General features: G+C 38.9%; 3 protein-coding genes across 7 annotated transcripts in view; 1 reads left to right on the top strand and 2 right to left on the bottom strand.

Moving 5' to 3' along the window:
• LOC103143575 (homer scaffold protein 2) overlaps nt 1–2042 on the bottom strand; it is a 28641-nt gene extending 26599 nt beyond the window's left edge. Inside the window, exon 1 of one of the 3 annotated variants that reach the window (XM_016675402.1) lies at nt 1949–2042. In XM_016675402.1, the coding sequence (XP_016530888.1) occupies nt 1949–1950 (2 nt within the window). In that variant the 5' untranslated portion in view covers nt 1951–2042. Of the gene's footprint in view, nt 1–1297; nt 1910–1948 lie in introns of those variants that run through there. The other 2 variants (XM_016675400.1, XM_016675401.1) reach the window with 2 other exon arrangements.
• Nucleotides 2043–2142: 100 nt separating this feature from the next.
• ramac (RNA guanine-7 methyltransferase activating subunit) lies at nt 2143–4134 on the top strand. Of its 2 annotated transcripts, none has more exons than XM_016675403.1 (3): nt 2143–2223; nt 3366–3538; nt 3627–4134. In XM_016675403.1, the coding sequence occupies exons 2-3, from the start codon at nt 3369–3371 to the stop codon at nt 3814–3816; spliced, it is 360 nt and encodes a 119-aa protein (XP_016530889.1). In that variant the 5' UTR covers nt 2143–2223; nt 3366–3368; the 3' UTR covers nt 3817–4134. The 2 variants fall into 2 exon arrangements, with proteins under 2 accessions (XP_016530889.1, XP_007560236.1); XM_007560174.2 differs by having other exon boundaries at nt 2148–2229; nt 3368–3538.
• Nucleotides 4135–11215: 7081 nt separating this feature from the next.
• Nucleotides 11216–17901, bottom strand: LOC103143574 (BTB/POZ domain-containing protein 1). 2 transcript variants are annotated; one of them, XM_007560170.2, is made up of 8 exons: nt 17312–17901; nt 15830–15986; nt 14176–14281; nt 13883–14080; nt 13544–13673; nt 13371–13458; nt 12141–12287; nt 11216–12046 (listed from the first exon to the last, which is right to left on the bottom strand). In XM_007560170.2, exons 1-8 carry the CDS (start codon nt 17716–17718, stop codon nt 11888–11890), a joined length of 1392 nt encoding a protein of 463 aa, XP_007560232.1. In that variant the 5' UTR covers nt 17719–17901; the 3' UTR covers nt 11216–11887. The 2 variants fall into 2 exon arrangements, with proteins under 2 accessions (XP_007560232.1, XP_007560231.1); XM_007560169.2 differs by having other exon boundaries at nt 13544–13736; nt 17312–17718.
• Nucleotides 17902–18487: the final 586 nt, after the last annotated feature.

Below are 18487 nucleotides of genomic sequence, written 5' to 3'. Positions count from 1 at the left end.
TACACTGCAGATTTCTTAGCATTGTGTGCTGCAGAGATAAACGATTTCAGAAGGAGAGCCCGCCTCTTAATTTAAAAAAGGATTAAAAATAGGGAACTGCAAGTGAGTTTAAAAAAAAAAAATCTAAAGTTTTGAACTGAGCCCATTTAGAAAGTCACTTTTGATTCTCTGATGATGTAAATATTGGACAAATCAGCCATCAGCTGATTACAAAAGGAAGCATCTTCTAAAACAAAAGTGATGGCAAACTTGACTCGTAATATTAAAATGAATCCCGATTCCCAACGAGACGGGTGCTTCCGCCTTCCAAGATCCTCTCGGCTATCAGATGTTATAAGGCAGAATGAAACCACAGAGCCGTCTCCACCAGTAAGTGTGACCTGCCCAGTCTTGGCCTGGCTCCTGGTCCACTGGGCCAGTTTCATGACACAACAAGACCAACACCTCTCCAAACCGGTTCGGTGACTGTAAAACTTCCAAGACGATGACGAGATTGTAAAACTGGTTTGATTTTATGTAGTTAGAGACAAACTTGTGTAATCTGGTAGAAACTAGTAATGTGGAAGTGGATGACGGGTTTTCAGAAAGCTACTGAACATTAATGCCTTTAAATACACAGCATTAGTTTTGCATACAATGTAGAGGAATCCCTAACATTTACATATTCTTTGAGAGAAAATTCATATTAAAATCAACTTTTTAAAAAAATCATTGTGTCAAAATGTAGAGGAACAGTAGGTACCTCACATAGACATCCCAATCAAGTACATGTCAAGTGGGCTACGGATTGCATAACTGTGGAGATGAGCCAGAGTCAACACTCCACACAACAGACTATAGACACAAAATTATGTGCAGTTTCTTGTAAACGACAGTGGAAGCACACACTCTCCAGAGAACGAACACACACACACACACTCCCACAAGTGCCATATCTCTCCTCGTTAGTGGGCAGTGTTGACTCTGACACCTCCATATCATAAGCCGCAAAGCGGTAGCTGCACAGATTATGAAGAACGCAAAAACGCACAGGGATCCACTTGAAATTACGTACTATACGCAAGATAATATTTTTACATAAGAAGTCGCATTATCTCACAGAAAAGAGGTCTGTAAATATAATCTTGTAAAGCAAGGATCCTCCTCACGGACAGTCGAGCCGAGACAGTTCCCCCTATTCAGGTGAAGTGAATAACAGGTGAACAGCTATAGAGGCATTTCTGCGAACCGACACACATTGAACAGTCAGGTGTTAAAAAAAGGCGCTCTGAAGGACAGCGCTCTCCGGATCACTCACCCCATTGCAGCGGACTTGAGGCGCAACTCCTTTTCTTTATTTAGAGGCTATAGAAAAAAAATAATGTTAAAAGTGAGGTCCTCAAAATATTAGTGGTCAGCGGAGTCAAAACCCCGCTTTGTCCGCAGCGGGAAAAAAGTCCTCTTGCTGCTGAGAGACAAGTGAAATACGAGAACACTTCTCCGTAAACTCGATTCACCGGGTTGTCAAGCTCGCTCCTACAGAAACACCTTCAGTTCAGGAAGTTTTTTTTTTTTTTTTAAATCCTCTCCTGGTTTGTCGCTCCTATCAAACGTGAGGCGCTAAATCCCACTAAGGAATGGCTTCCTCCTCGCTTCCTGCAGTAGGGCGATAAGGAAATAAGTTGATGTTTGTCTGCCTGGTCTCAACGCGGAGTTTCTTCCTCCCCAGAGGGATTGTGTTTCATATGAAGGGCAGCAGAGGCAGCAGGCAGCAGCGACACGGAGCGGCTTCCTCCACCTGCCTCCTTTTGCAAAACCACCCACTCTCTTTAAACCTGCGGTATCTGTGGTGCTGGGCTGCGGTTTCACGCTGACAACTGTGTCCAAACTGTGGTCTGAAATCACGAAATGTCCAAGGAAACAGAACCCACAGCTTGTTTTTGTTTTATTTCGTTTTTTAAACACTTACATGTTTATAATGCTGAATTCCTGGAGTTGAGATCCGTTATACAGTCAGATGGACAACTAATATGCATATTAGTTAAACTGTGTCTTCATAAACCGGACTTAACACGGACAGATGATGCTAATAAAGAAGCTTTTATAGAGGTTTCTAATACCTGAAAAGCTTGTAATCAGGAGCAGGTGCGCGCTCTCCCGGAACCATTATTCAAGCTTCTGTGTTTCAGGGAACATATTTTCAGTGACGTTCCGATACTAGTTGTCGCTAAAGCTAACGTGTAAAGAAAGGTACGTTCTTAAATTTTCTGCTAAAGTGCATTAGAAGGACAACTTTTATGTTTTAATTATGCTAATTGTACTGGATCAATTCCTGGTTTGGAGTTCATTGCTGCGAACTTCATAGGGGAAAACAATCTTAAAATCCGTGTTAGCAATAGCAATTCAGTTTAGCAGTTTCTATTAAACTGTTTGTTTCCAATGAGCGTTTAAATACACATCGCTAAACTAGAGACTGTATATTATTTGGCAGAAAAGATCACTCCATGTGTTTAGTTGTTGGAAAATGGAATACTCAGCATAACTGAACATATTAAGGATCTTTACGGAATAATTATGAAAATACGAAACAGACTACAGTGAAGCATGCTGCTTTCACTCGATATTAGTATATTTTAATCTTAAAAATGAACATTTCTTATAAATTTCACTGCTTAAACAAGTATTCATTCCTTGACGAACATAATGTAATTTTTCGGTTTCTCTGGTACAGTAAGGCTTTGCTGCAGTTTCAGCTCCTGGTAATCTACAGACACAAACAGCGGATATTAAAAGTGTCGCACACGCTCCAATCAGTCCTCTTTAGTATTGATCTGTCATCGCGTTCCATCTTGATTGGGCAACATTTGTCCACTCTTCCTTGTAAAACTTGTTGTAATCTATCAGATTTTCAGATTTTTTTTTGTCCAGTAGCTTTTACAGATTTTCTGTCTGATTTAGTTCTGAACTCTGGCCAGAAGTCAGACATGTGCAGACACATGTCTGATTTGGTTAAGTAGTTGTTGTCATAATACTGGGAAATTAAATCAGTTTTCATCTTCAGATTTTAGGCAGACACTTTTAAGTTTTGGCTTGAAACTGGTAATTTATTTGTTCATAATTTGATCCACTTTCAGTTTAAAAATTGCTTCGAACACAATCTTACTGGGCTTGAAAAATGAAGCACCTTGAAATGTTTTTTAAATTAGTTTCTGTATTTTAAACTTGTAAACATAGTATTAAAGTTATGTTGGGTTTTTTTTTTGTTTTTGAAAAAGTCAAAATCACACATAACACAATCATCTTGGCAGTTTTCTCTCATACTTTTTATTTTTATTTTTATTTTTCTTCAAAGTTTAACAGCCTTTTCTTTTAATCGTCTTGCTAACAGGATGTCTGATGCCTCAGAAAACACGCAGAGCTACGAGGAGCTGTTCTCGAACAGATTCTCACTGGAGGACAGTGAATACCAGCAATATGTGAAACGTCCAGCTGACCCGCCACCAATTGTTGACGACTGGCGGGGGCGTGGAGGGGGAAACCAGAGGGGCAGGGACAACAGGTAGTGTTGGTCCAGTTTGTGTTCAGTCAGCCGCTCTGTGGGAAATGTTTTATGCTGTAGTATTTATTTTTTTATGAATACCTTCCAGGTACCAGGACCGTCGAGGCTACAGAGACCGCAGTTGGGGAGAAGACAGGAGGTGGCGAGGGGACCGTCGTGGACAGCACTGGCATGACAGAGACAGGAACTGGGGGCATGGCAGTGGATATCAGTCTGGGTCCAGAGGCTCCAATCAGGGATACAACTCTCATAATCGTCCACATTATGATCGCTACTGATTACTCAGATTTCTACTATTTACGGTCTCATGACTTGAGCTTCACTTGTTTGTGGTAGGATTCAGCTGGTTTCTCCTTTTCATCGGTGATGCAGTAAGAGCTGCTTTTTAAATCTCCTGTTCCTTGTTTTTACTTGTAGCAAAAATACATGCAGAGGCAGAAATTTGCAATGATTGTGATATGTGAAATCTGAATTTCCAAGACAAACGTATTCATGATACAGCTTTACTTTTACCATCAGTGTATGAACTTGCAGATTAACCTTTGTTTCTATGAGTATATGTATTTTTTCTAATAAAATGACTGCTGACTGTGCAATCAGATGTATAAAGTTTAATTGCGTAAACCCAGTCACCTACACCAACCTTACTGTAATGGGTGTAAAGATTTTTTTTTTTTAATTCAGGTGTTCTACCTGGGATGCTCAAGTTTTAAATGTGAGTTAAGAAAAAAGTTAGAAGGTGTGTATATCTTTAACCAGGTGATCAGAGAACCACATGCGAATGATTAGGTGTCAGCTGCTGTGTGCTTTTGATACACAGGGGCAATGAATTAAGCAAAAACAATGGGTTAAGTCATAAATTCAGAGACCAGTATTTTAACCAGGCTGAGGAGTTACAATTGTAATTCACTTAAAGAAACACAATGAGGTTAAAGGCCAGAAATGTTAGCCTGTTAATTTTGTGAAGCAGCAGCTAACACTTAAACAATTTCACTGTCTTAATCTCTCCTTTGACAAGTTTTTTTTTTCTAATTTGGGAGCAGATAAAGATCAAATCACTGTCCTGCACAGAAAATACTTTTTTTTTTTGTTCTAAATTATTTTATTTATGCAGTACTTACAACTCTAGCAGACATTTAAAATGCTCACCTGCAATCTGCACTTTTAGACCCAGCTCGTCTCTTTCTCTAATAGAGATGATTATAGCTCACACACATCTACTGGTGGTGAGCATTGTAATTGTGGAGCATTAACATAAATGTTGGTCTAGTAAGGAGAGTTGGATAATATACCCACCTGATTATATTTAAATACTCTTCAATCCAAAGGTATCTCATGAATAACATGCTCACACATCACCATCGCTGCTGAAAGGTCGTCCTGCTTCTAGAAATAGAAGCTCCTAGTCATCAGGGATGTAGCATAGTGTTAGCTACCTGGTTGGTTAAACAGGTGAAACCAACACATGTTATCAGAGGGTTCTTTTAAAGAATACTTATGTTCATAGATTAAAATTTTGCATTTATAAATACACTAAAATGTTTGGCAACGGCCACTGGAGTCAGTATCTTCCCATGTATTAAGGCATCCAGTCTCAATTTTGTTCTCCAGATGGGCTTTTTATATGGGTCACTGAAATGCTTCGTGAGAACAGTGAAGATCATTCAGGACAAGTTACATTTATTCATTCAGCTCAGTCCTTTAGATTTCAGTTAAACTGCCTCAGGTTTATCAGTGCATCTGCATACCTTATTGATTCAGAGAAGGTTTTTCTTTACCTGCCTCTACTGTCCATTAACTGTCCATTAACCCCGACTTTACTCTAATAAGAAGAGAAAAACCTGCATTCACAGTCAATATTCAGAACAGTTCAATTTTTTTTTTTTTTAAAAGCAACTAAAACATTGATGTGCATCATTAATACATTACTGCAACATGCACCGTTGGCTCTGGCATATGTAGCTCTGAGCCTTAATGTCGGCACTTAGAGCTTTACAGTCCGTTAAGCAGAGGAGCTCTGTTACGTGATAAACAGTAACTGTGTTCGAATGCCACTGGATTTGGGATGATTTCTGAGTTTTATATTCAGATTCCCAGTGTCTACAAGGCTAACATTTAATTTGGACAACACATTCAGCTGGATGATGAGGACATGAGTGACTAAAGGAGAGAAGGGAAGGCTGCGTAGCAACCAGTTCAGATTAAATCATCTACATCCCAGAGTCCTGTGTCTCCAACCCTTTTAATATTGTCCTGTTGGCACAGTTTGGATTTAGCCTTTTTTTCCTAGTCTTAAGATTAATACTGAATAATTGCCTAATCCTGGAAGTTGAGGTGTTCCTTAAGATAATGACATTTATTGTTTTAGAAAATTGTACAGCCATTCTTTTAAGGATTTTTTTTTGAGCAAAAATCCACAAAGTGAGATTTTATCTTTTTATTTTACAATTTTTATTTATTTTTTTTTAACAGATGCATTGCATTTAGCCTGCTTTGGAATTGTAAGACGTAGGGCATTTGGTAAAAGTCCAAAACTTAATTTTCTTATCCAAACAACTAGAAGAGTAAGATGAACTAACATCCTCTGACAATCTTCAAAAAGTAGACCATATATGAGGTTCATGCTGCTGCAAAGACTAATCCGGACCTCACCTCAACGCGTTCACCTTCTCCCTTCCTGAGTATCGGTTATCCCTTCCTCATTCTTTGCACTCATATTCTAAAAATAGAGGATAACATTATTTCAAATGTTTTTTTTGTTTTGTTTGTTTGTTTGTTTGTTTGTTTTACAGCATGGAAAAACCTCCAGAACCTTTTAGGATTTATTAATGTCAAAAATCTTCACCCCTTGCTGCGTTTTAATTAGTTATCTGATAGCGAATCATTTAGAGGCTGGGAGGAAAAACAATAGAGAGAGACGAGTACGTAGAGAGACGGGAGTACTGCCTCAGTCTCATCTGCCGGGCTGTCAGGCTTCATGTGGCCTGTTTGGGACAATACAATGTGACAGCAATGGAGACAGTGTGCTGGGGGCCATGTCCTTGGTGATGAACTCATCCAGTGCAATCATCACTCCGCTCTCTCCCCTTCTTACCGCACACAGAAATACATGTCTGCACACAATGAACTCCAGTTCCCCCCCACCCCCTTCCCTCTATTGCACACAAACAGGAGGGGCCCTGCATCTCCCAGCCCCTGCAGCACTTTGCGACCTACATCTGGTGTTGGAGAGTGCAGGGACTGAGATCGGCCCGGGTCAGCCAGCCAGACAGCCCCCAGCCTCCAGCAGACAGTACAGAGGATTTGTGTTGCATGTGAGTCTGAATGTTGGAAGCATGCTTTGCTTTGCTGCTCTTGTCGAAATTCGTGGTTTCCAGTTTGTGCCAAGAACATGCATGTCTCCACAGAGTTGTATCTCATTAACTCATGTGAGCAAATGCTAACCAGCCACTCGTACCCACTTAATTAGGGAATTAGGAATGGGATATTTTTTATTTTATTTTAAATTGCTGCTGTTAGATGGGGTTTGACAACATCTTGTCCTCTGTTCATCCAGCTGCACACCCTTTAAATTAATCATGCATCTGCTCAGGTCATGCATGTAAAGAGAGTGGACTGTGCTGCCGAGTCGAGCTTGTTAGTCTGATTATATCTGGTGGTATCTTTCTTTACTCAAACACATTAATAGGGTGTTGGGATATTCTGTGCCTGAAAGGTCCGTTTTTGTTTTTTTTAAAGTTTCTTTCAGCTCCTTTCAAATGTCTGCTGTTTTTTTTTTTTTCCCTTTCTCGCTAAATATCCTGACACAGTTCTGTTGAACTTCATTTCACCTTGAATGGCTTATTCGTAGTATTTGAATAAAAGTAGAAGTACAAGTAAATGTGCCACTGAAGGACTGCTGATACAGGAAGAGGTCACAGCGGCATGCAGGTCAGCAGTCACATTAGAGACATGCTTCGCTCCTACGAACAAGTTGACACAGTTTACTAAATGTCTGTTAAAACGTCTGACATGCTTTGACAAAAATGTGAAGTGGCTATCAGGAATCAGGGTTTGCTCCTGTTAACATAAGACTGAATAAATATGATCACCACCTTCTTCTCGTCTTTCTGTTAAAGTGATTTTTTTGTGGTCTTTGCCAGCTAAAATTAGGCTTTGTGTGTCATTTGCGCTTGTTCTGCTAAAGCGCAGAATGATGAGTCTTGAATTAAAACTTTTTTGAAAACATTTTTAAGGGTGAAAAGATGTTTTTGGATATTTTCGTCTTTCTTCGAATGAATTTAGGTAACGTTTTAAAAAGGTGATTACAGACTTTGATCATTTCAATTTTGTTTTCAGCTATTTCAGCTAATTGTTTGTCTTTTCTATATTTTTCTTAAATCAGATGTCACGGATTTTCATCGGCATCAATATAAAGACCCATTTGGCAATTTATCAGATGCAATAAAAACATAAACACATCACTTTCTTCCTTTGTCTTGTGTCATCTGATGTGAATGAAGTCACAAAGCAGCAGTTTCATCTGACACGATCAAACTCCTCCTACCTGTCTATTCAGAGTCTTGCAGGCGCCATTGATGCTCACCATGCAGTCCTGTCTACATGGTGTTTAATTAACCAACTGTCTCATATCATCAGGAGACAAATTGCATAGCCTCCACCAGCTGGACAAAAGGAACACACAAGCATGTTTTTTTTTTTTTCTTTTTTCTGCAGGTTAGTTTTGCTCAGAAGCAGCCAGATATACACAAACGCAGAGCTGCGTCTCACACCAGAACATTTTGAATAAATACCATTTCAATGATTCACAGATATGGAGGATGTGCCAAAGCACACTGCACAGGATTGATATCGATAAATAAATGTAAGTGTGAAGGTAAATTATGTCGTCAAATTACAACAGACAGGCTGCAAACCGAAGCATGTGTACTAATGCAGTACAGATTTCAGGAGGCGCTTAAAAAAAGGAAACTGTTTTCAGAGTCAGATTGAGCAAAATTTAACATTTTTCAGAGTAAAGTCACAGGACAAGCACAAATGTGAGATTTTTGCCTGTCTTATGACAGGCAAAAATCATAAAAGCTGAGTAAATATATCAAAGTTGTTTATTTCCGTAGCTTCAGGGCTGCTGTCCTCCTCTTAGAGGCTACTCTTTTGTAGACTCTAAGAGTTTTTTTTCCCTCATATCCTCCTCTTTTCTTTGTTTTTAAACAGACAAGGTTCCAACACAAACATTTCTGTCTGTCATATAAAACTAAGTAGATTTCTTCCTAATTGCTAATTTTCATCTACAACTCCTGGCAGCTGTATGGTATTGTACCAATTAGGCTTGAAAAAAAAAACAACAACAAAAGATTCAGTCTATTTTTCTTAACAGTTAACGAATGAGACATGGCAAACACTGAGCAGCTCGTCTGAGCTGAGCTCTGGATGCTGAGTCAGAAGAAGGCCGTCTGTCAGAGGGAGGCAGAAAAAGACACAAAGAACGAAGATCCATAGGAACCATCAAGCCTGACCCACTTGGTTCAAATTTGTTGACAGTCGTTTTTTTTTTAATCATCCTGTCTTTCTACCCATGCAGGTTGTAAGAGCTGGTGTAGGTATTCTGCATGAGACCTTGAGGTTTCCTCTAGTTAGAGCTGTTGTTAGAGTTTGTGGAATAAAAACTACAGTCAGAAATCTGAAGAGATGTTGCTACAGCCATCTTCCTATCAACTCTAAGCACTTTCTCTGTCCTTGCTGAGGAAAAGCAACCTTACCGTGTCATAAGTCCATGATACTGCCACCACCGAGCTGCATCACAGTGTTTTCAGTCATAGACAGTGATTTGCTTGTAAGGTAAAAAGTTTTGGTCTCGTCTGGAAAAGCAAACAAACAAACAAGCAAACAAACAAAAAAAAAACACCTCCTTATACATGTTAGCCACTTATGCAAAACTGTAAACGAGAACATGTTCTCTGATTAATGACCCAGGATTGTGTCACAGTCTTCTTCTTTGGATGATGCACTGAGTACTGTGTGAATTGTTAATCTTTAATAGGTCTAAATAAATCTGGTCTGAGACAAAGTTTCAAATTCAAACTTTTTTTTGTTGCGTATTATCTAATAAATAAATAAATAAATAAATAAATAAATAAATAAATAAATAAATAAAAAGGCTATAATCTTTGACGTTAAAATGTGCACTCACATCCCGAATGTAAAACCACTTTAGAAGCGATGAGGACGCTACCCACAGTCACAGATACACATTATCATTATTGCACAGCAAAGTCCTCAGCAGTGCCTAATATAGTCCTGCTTCATTGTGATAAACATCTCACTTCTGCACTGTCGTGTGTCATAAATTGTCAAGAACCAACAGCAGAGGCAGAAATCGCCTTCCCTGCTGTTAGTGCTCCAGTCGAAGGCTCAAACTGTCAGACAGCTCATTCTGCTGTCATACACCCACCCACACAATAGCAGACACAAACACCACCACACACATTAAAGCACAACACCCTGTCATGGATTTGTAAGCTAATAACTTCAGCAATGAAAGAAAAAATAAAATCACATAATACAGTTGATATTGTGTTCAAGCTTATCATCTGTCCTTTGTTCAATGGATATGTATTCCTAATAGATCCTTTAAATATTTTATGGAGCTGTATTTCAACACATTCCAGGCCTTGTAACATAAAACAGGTGAGAGAGAGAACAGAGGCTTCAGTGTGTGTCCTACTTTTTTCTTGATTGCTGTTTTACATTGTGGGTGTAATAAAAAAAATAAAATAAAATAAAATAATGAAAAAAATAAATAAATCCCTGCGTCAAGCTGATTTTACAGAATCTTTCTTCTATAAAAGGCTGTCTAAGTGGGCAGTCGGCAAAAGCTCTCAGGTCTCGGTGACTCACCTGACAGCCATCCTGGATCCATCTCTTCATCAAAGCCCACTCACAGCTGTCTAAAAGGGCCCTCTTGTTTCCAAAGCGTGTCTCGCATAATGCATGTACACCTTATGCAATGCAAAAGCACTTGGGGTTTTGAGATGTTTCAGCAGACGGCCTTTCAGCTCACACAAGCAGGAAATCCTTCGGGGCGATGCTAGGGCACTTCGCAGCATGATTTGGGTAAGCATAACAGAGGCTATCGTTGCTGTGAAACAATGTTTTGAACTTTGCTAAAATCTTCATTAAAAACAACTTTAAAAAATAACAAATGAAATAATACTCCACTTAAAAATGGGACTTAAAAAACAGTGTGGTTTTGACACGGCGGTGGAAAAGCGCGCGACTCATGTATGGAGGCCTCGTTCTTCCTCGCGATCGTCACAGGTTCGAGTTCCGGGACCTTTGACCTTTACCACATGTCGCCCGCTCTTTCATTCCCCACTTGTCTGTGAAAGTACTGTCAAATAAATGGCCATAGAGCAATAAAATAAAATAAAATAAATAAAATGGTTTTGTTTTTTTAAAAAGAGTAGCTTCTGGATTTTCACAATGTTGCATCACTTATTTTTTACTGAATACATTGTTTGAGAAAAAAAACATTGAAGCTATTTCTCAATTTATATCTTCCACCAATAGTTTTTTTCCTTGTCATCTGCAGTTAAATAATTTCAGTGGTTTGAAATCTGTTTATAAGACAGCATCACCTAGTGGCAGACAACAACAACAAAAAGAATACACATGAAATATTGACTGAACGAATCAGTCAGTTTGGTCTTAGCGTGTTTTATTGCCCAAAAGCTAAAAATAAACTAATTCCGGTTTAATATACCCATAAATGTCTCGGAACATTTGTTTCCTGTTTTACATTTCAGTGAAATGCGAAGTAAACACTGTGTAATAAGTTACAGAAAGAACTACTGGCAAAATTAAGCACAGGGAGCCTTTGTACAACACAGAGAAAAGGTACTTGAAGACACCTGTTTTATAAAGTACAACAGTGCACATTAAAAATATGCATCAGCACAAACAGACATAGCGAGTTGGCCTCATTGAAAGTCGTGTTGCCGTCTTTGTTGTTTTAGTTGTGCAACTTCTGCACCACAAGCAGCTTAGTAGCACAGACAGAACATCAGTATTTAGACAACTTACGACAACAAAAGAAAATTTTAGGCCCGAAAAACTTTTCTTTTTCTTTTCGCAAAACAGAGTTGCACGTGAATATATGTACAGAGATTCTCACACACGGCATTCTCACTCACACACAGACACACACGCACGCACGCACAGACAGACACACAGACACACATAAAATACTCCAGGCGATCCAGAGGCACTGCATCCATTCACAGAAGTCCAGTCCTTCCAGTGGCCTGAGGTCTTCCTGGTTCTTTGTACCTGCATGGCAGTATGTAAAGTTCATATGTAGTAGATGATCTCCGGTATCTGGCCATCCTCTACCGACGTGCCGTTGTTGTTTCCAGGTGAGCTAAAGAACAGAAATGTAGTTTTGGTCCCAGTTGTTGATTCTTGGGTCACTTTCTTCAACCCTTTAGTGCCATAATGAGAGTCTGGACCCTGTGAGATAAAAAAAAAAAAAAAAGAAAAATCCCCCAAATTGGTTAGTTCAAGTTTTCGCGATGATTTCTTCTGACGAAATGCTCAGGCTGACCTTTAGGGTGGCACATGCAGTGTAGCTGATGTTGGGCAGGATCTCCACAGGCTCTTTAAACATCACTCGGAAGGTGTTTCCTGAGCCGTCGCAGCTGAAACCGGTATCATTCTGGCCCAGTGTGATACGTTTGTCACTCTCTATGATCTGAAAACAGGAAATTGTTGATTTGTTATCAGAAACATTGTTTTGTCTGCAAAAAGAAAAAAGAGGTTAACAATGGTTTAACAAGCAGGGTGGTTTTGTTTCCCTACATGTGGCCAAGCCAGTACTGTTTTTCATTAATAAATGAAATCAGCATTTGAAAAATGTATTTACCATTTTGTCCAATAACAAAATTTGCTTTGCAACTTGTCATTTAGGGACAAAACTGATGTGGTAAAAGGTCCCAGCACACACTGTACTTCTTTTAAAAGGTCAATCTGTTTGGATTATGCAGCAGGTTAATGATTGTCTTTTACAAGGAGGTTTAATCAGTTCTCACCTTTGCTTTATTATTTGCTCCAGTTGCCTTTTCTTAAAAGTTAAAAACTGTTAAAACATTGTAAAGATTGCTCGTGAAATCACTATTTTAAAACCACCAGATTTGTATTAAGCAGTAAAAAGAATAGTCACATCTAGGAGTGAAAATATGATCAGTTCTTCTGGCTGCCCTCTTCAAAGAGGATTAAAGCTGAAGTCATAATGTAACTAAATCTATCTATGTCAGATGTTTGCAAACTTTACAATCCAAAGAGCCATTCTTGCTCTCAGTCCATCTTAATAAAACTTGTTTAGAACCACAAATGTCACATGACCTTTTGAAAAAAAAAAAAAAAGACATCTTGTAATTTCTACTGCATGACATGTATTGTCTTAAATTCCCAATATTTTATTTACATGTTTTGGGTTGCAAAACAAAAAAGCGTAAAAGTTTGTGACAAGAGGATGAATATATTTTCTTCCATGGGATGTTTTTTATGGAAAATCTGCTAAAGACACACAGTTTCCAACCTAATGACAAAAAAAAAAAAAAAAGATTTAAAAACATGTTGCTGATACTTGTAGTGTACTACAATACTACAAGATACTGCTGAGGAAATGCAATGCAATTATTCCATGAGAAAAAAAAAAAAACTCCTACAACATATATTAAATCTATATTTAAAAATATTAGCTGGTTTATCGTTTTAGCTTGTTTATCGTTTTTACTCGTGCTACTCCTGCTGGAGCAGAGGTTGAAGGCCTTACCTGAATGTTGACCTGATAGTCAGTGGGTCCATGTATTGAGCCATATAAGCCAAAACCCACGATGGATATTCTTCTGTTAACATTAAATCTACAGGGAAACATAAACAGGAGAACAGTTGTTAAAACGAGCCACGGGTTTCGTGCCCGGCGTCGACTAACGGACGTAAGCTGACCTGATTCTGTCGCTGGTGCCGCTGTACCCCCACCGACTCTCAACCTGCTGGAATCTATTAATGCTATACTCCTCCCCCCTGAGGCAGCAGCGAGGCCTGTCAATGTAGTCGACCCGTGGTTTGGGGTTTACTGTAAAGTGTAAAAACAGATTTACCACCTCCCGATCGAACAATATTCCAGATTGGGCAGGCCCTGTCGCACAAGAAAAAATATCAAACTGGTTTCTGTGGTTGGAGCTGTATGGACACATCAGGAAACATGAAGAACGTGCTGAGTGACGGCTGATCTGCTCAGGACACACACTGACAACCAAACGGTCCTTCTGCCAGGACACATACCGGCTGCGAACTCTTCAACGGTCATGAGCGGGAAGCGGATGAGCGGCAGCGCTTTCCCCAGAACCTTCTGCTTGTTCTCCGAGGTTGGGGGAAGCTGTTGCCTGTAACACTCCGCCTCTGCCCAGCGGACCACCGCTTCGAACAGACGATTCTCCCTGATGCTGAGTGTGTCTCTCTCCAACACTGCACATAACGTATCTACACACACAGACACACACAGAGTAAGCAACACTTTTAGATCCTACAACAAAAGCGGCGGAGCAGCACACACGGTGTGAAGAAGACTCGCATACCAAGGTCGATATCAGTGAAGCCTTCTGCGTTTATTGCGTCTGCAGTGCTTTTGTCGATAGTGTCCAAGCAAAGAGTGGCAAGCTGAGGCTCATCAAATAACCTCGCCTGTGAAATGGAGCAGAATATTCAGATTATAGCCATTCATTCTGTTAAAGGCTGGCTGCAGCAATTAAATAATGTGCATACAATTTGGCCAGCATGGAAAACCAATACAAAACCATGCCAGAGATGAAATATGATGAATCAAATTAAACGTTATAATTTCATTGGAGATGCACCAATCAGGCACTTCAGGGCCAATTTCCAGTCTAAGCTGCCATTTACCCCCCGTTCTAACAAAGCATAAGACATGAGAGAGAAAATATGTACTGCAGGTTTTTTTTGAGAGATTATATTACAAACTTACCTCTGTAAGTCTAAATTTTATTTAAGTATCTAAGGTTTATAAGACATTTTCCTAAGTTTTAAGTGAAAAAAAAAGCCAGTAGAATCTGCACTTTTTTTCAATATTAAGGAATTACTAACTCAAAACAAGGATCCCGTTTCTTGTGGAAGTGTTATTAGTAACTTAATTTTGTCTTATTTCAACACTACGCACATATTTGCACTAGAAATTAAGACAAAAATACTTAAGATTTTATGTTTTAGCTGCGTAAAAACACTATATTGACTGAAAATGGTGGCAGTTTTCAGTTTTCATGCATTTTATAAGAAAAAAAGAAACTAATTTTCACCGTCTGACCCACAAATCAAGAGAAAATTTGTTAATTGATGGGTTCACCTATAGATTAAATTGCTCCATATATTGTGATGCTGTGATTTGTAACAATACTCTAGTTTTGTGGGAAATGTGTAATTAAGCTTAAAATATAATAAAATTGCAATGATCAAAACATGCACTTCTTTTTGGTCCGACCTACTAATTTAGGTTTTAAGGATGTAGCAAACACTAAACATGTGCTACAAGTTCCTTACTGGAGCTGATATATTTTTATCTAAAAGCAGAAGCACATGTTTCTACTGTTATCTAATTTTAACTAAACTAAAACGTAAGAACTGGATGTTTTGTGAGTGTGTCTTGAGGCTGAAAAACAAAGCACCTTATTTTTCATGCATTTAATAAACAAGTTGAAAAAAAATCATATTACTTTAAGTGCATGACCTGATAATTAAGGGATAATAAGGAAAAATCATTCAACTACCACTGGTTCATTTCCAAAAATTACACTCGGAAATCACTCCTGGGATTGTGTTTTGCTTAGGTTTTGCGAAAGAATCTATGTTTTACGTTGCAGTCCTTCAAGATGTTAAAGAAATATCAAGCAACTGTAGAACAAAATGTTGAAACCTGAAGGAATAAACACAAAATAGAGCAGCTAATGTAATTAAACGCTTACTTGGAAAAACTGGGAGCCACTCTCTCAATCTTCCAAGAAAATATAAATGGAGATTAGACCAAGTGACTTATGTCATAAAAACAGCCACCGATAAAGACTTTGAGTGCCTCACTAGTTAATAATGACTTTAGAAAGAACATTATCTCACGTTTGAGTAAAGGCACTTTGCATCCAAGAGGAGTATTTACATTGTTCAGTGTTTTTAGTTCCTTTACTGTCAGATATTGACTAGACCGCTGCGTAGACCGACAGTAACCTGAGTGAGAAGCATGAAGGCGTTGTCGGCTCTGAGGTGCTTGGTGAGGAACTCCACACAGTGGCCCTCCAGAGCTGGGACTGCATATTTCTTCGCTGTGTACAGAGTCGTCATCACAGTCTCTGGACCGATGTGGACCTCGTCGGAATACAGAAACCTGTACAGCAAAAATAAGAACAGCGAGAACAAGAATAAACAATTTTCACCAAGCTACCCAAAGCTTCGATTTCAAATGAGAAGAAAATCTATATTTTCGTGTATATTTGGTTTAGGGGTGGGCGTTTATCTTTTATTGCGATAAATTTCTTGTCATGAAAAGAATTTTGATTTTGATTCTAGTTGATATCTAAAAATACTGTACATATTGTCTGGATCGTTATTTTTAGCATCTTCTCCACTGTTTGCTTTAAGAGTATCAATACATATTGAAATGTAATTAAATGCAGTTAATGTGCGCTGTTACTTCTTTATGTGTCTGGTAACCTAAAAAAGTGCATTATAGATGTATGCGGTTTCAAGAGCGGCGTTTGTGTTTGTGGGGCTGTGACTGCTGTGTCATGCAATCACAGCCAGGAAGTTGTGTGAAAAAGAAGTAGTACATAGTTTTTATGGTCACGTTGATCGTTATTACAACGTAGGCCTGTCACAATAAACAATAAATCAATTAATTGGATCATAAATTAAAATAAGCTCAATAATTTCCATTTGCATGTTTTATCGTTTTCCTCTTTTCTCTCTCTTTCTACAAGAACTGGTCTTCATTCTCGTACTTTGGTCTCTGCCAGTCATTTTTTAAGAAGAATTTTGTCTATAATTTATAAATGTAGAAGACTTTACAATTTATTTTATTTTTTGTTTCTGTTGTTTTATTTATTTATTTAGGATATGTAAAATGTCTTCCAGTTCCAGTGTTAAATGTTCAATAGAATTAAAAGTTTATTGATCTTTGAGAATGTGCCTTTCCATTATTATACAATTACCTTTATATTACTTGAAAATGATCTCAAAACAACAATATAATCGTTTATCGCAATACCTTCTGGGGCAATTTATCGTCCAGCAAAATTCGTCATTATGACAGGCCTAATCACAATACTCCCACAAAATATTGTGACAAAACTTAAAGTCCATATTGTCTACACTGACATTTTTTTTCCCTTTACATTTTGTCACGTAACAAAAACTTGAATATGTATATTTTATTAGGATTTCCTACAACAGATCAAACAAAGTAGTGCAGAATTGTGGAATTGAAAATAATCTAGGGTTTTAAACTGTTTTACAAAATGGATTATATTTACCAATGCGTAAATATAATCCATTTTCTAACACGCTTATCCTCGCAGGCTTTCGAGGGGGGTAGTGTGGAAACAATTTGTGTTGCTTTGTTATTAAAATGACTTTTTCTGTTCTCTGTGCAGTCCTGGTATGTAGCAATCTGAAAGCTGAGTGTGGGGTCTGAGACCACCTGTCCCACCTTACCTGAGCAGGGCCAGGAAAGCTGCAGGCTCCACGTCAGGGAGCTCTATTTCAGCTGAAGTGGTGGCCATCCCCCCGTTGAACATGGCATCAAACACGGCGCTGCCAGCGGCCAGGACGAACTTATGGGCAGGTATCCTCTGGGCCTGTCTGCCTTTTCCCACGATGAACCTGACGTCGCTGAGCAGCTCGTTGTTGAACAGGAAAGCGAACCGCTCCTTCAGGGAGCTCTTTGTCGCCTGCCAGTTGTAGACGGGCTCCCGCTGAAGGCCGAGGCCCGGCGGGGAGGCGGACGGTGCGGGAGCTGAGGCTGGCATGTTGCACAGAGCCGCTGCGGCTCCGCATTGTACCGAGTTGGACGGAGCCTCCGGACCGCTTTGGTTCGACGCCAATCCGCTGCCGCTGGCCATTACGAGCCACAGCAGTTTTTCTGCCTCTGATCCTGCAAACAGCAAAGTGCTAATGATACCGTGTAGCGACCGCAGAGGTGATTAATTTATTTACGTGTTGTCCATCGCGCAGGAGGCCATTGCTCAGGTTCTTCGGTTGCTAAAGAGACGCACTTCCTACAAAACACATTTTCCTCGTTTTGGATTGGACGGCGTCTGGCCTCGTTTAAGTCGCACTACTGCCCCCTGGTGGGCTCCTCCGTGTAGTTCCACCAACTTTCTGCACTCATTCATCAACAAGAATTTAAACAAAGTAATAATAAATAAATAAATGTCTGTTGCTCAATTTTAATGTTTATTTATATTACGTGCACTTTTATATTGCATACATTAAATATGTGGATATATGAAATTCTTAAATATTGAAATAATTAAAGATTCTTCTAAGACAACGATTTTTAACATGTATTTATTTAACCCTGAAATTTAAGTCTGTGCATGATACATTATTGACTCAAGATTGGAATTACAGGTATCTTTTTGCTTTATGCTTTTGTTCATATTACGTAACTGCTTTGAATCATAGTGTGTAAATGTTTATTGGCCTTTCTTTATTATAAAGCGGCACTTTTGGAAATGATGCCGTGTTTGTCGATTTTTATAGTCAACAACTAGATGTCGGTGTTTTTTGTTTTTAAAAAGTATATAGTCTCACAATAATGAAAAATTAACCTGGTCGCATTGTTTCCTGCAACTGTCTGATTAGCATGAAACATGGCCGATTGTCCGC

Source organism: Poecilia formosa, unplaced genomic scaffold (assembly GCF_000485575.1).
Source record: "Poecilia formosa unplaced genomic scaffold, Poecilia_formosa-5.1.2 Scaffold113, whole genome shotgun sequence".
NCBI classification, from domain to species: Eukaryota; Metazoa; Chordata; class Actinopteri; order Cyprinodontiformes; family Poeciliidae; genus Poecilia; species Poecilia formosa.
Note: the sequence above shows the minus strand (reverse complement) of the source record. Positions and strands in the feature narration are given on the sequence as shown.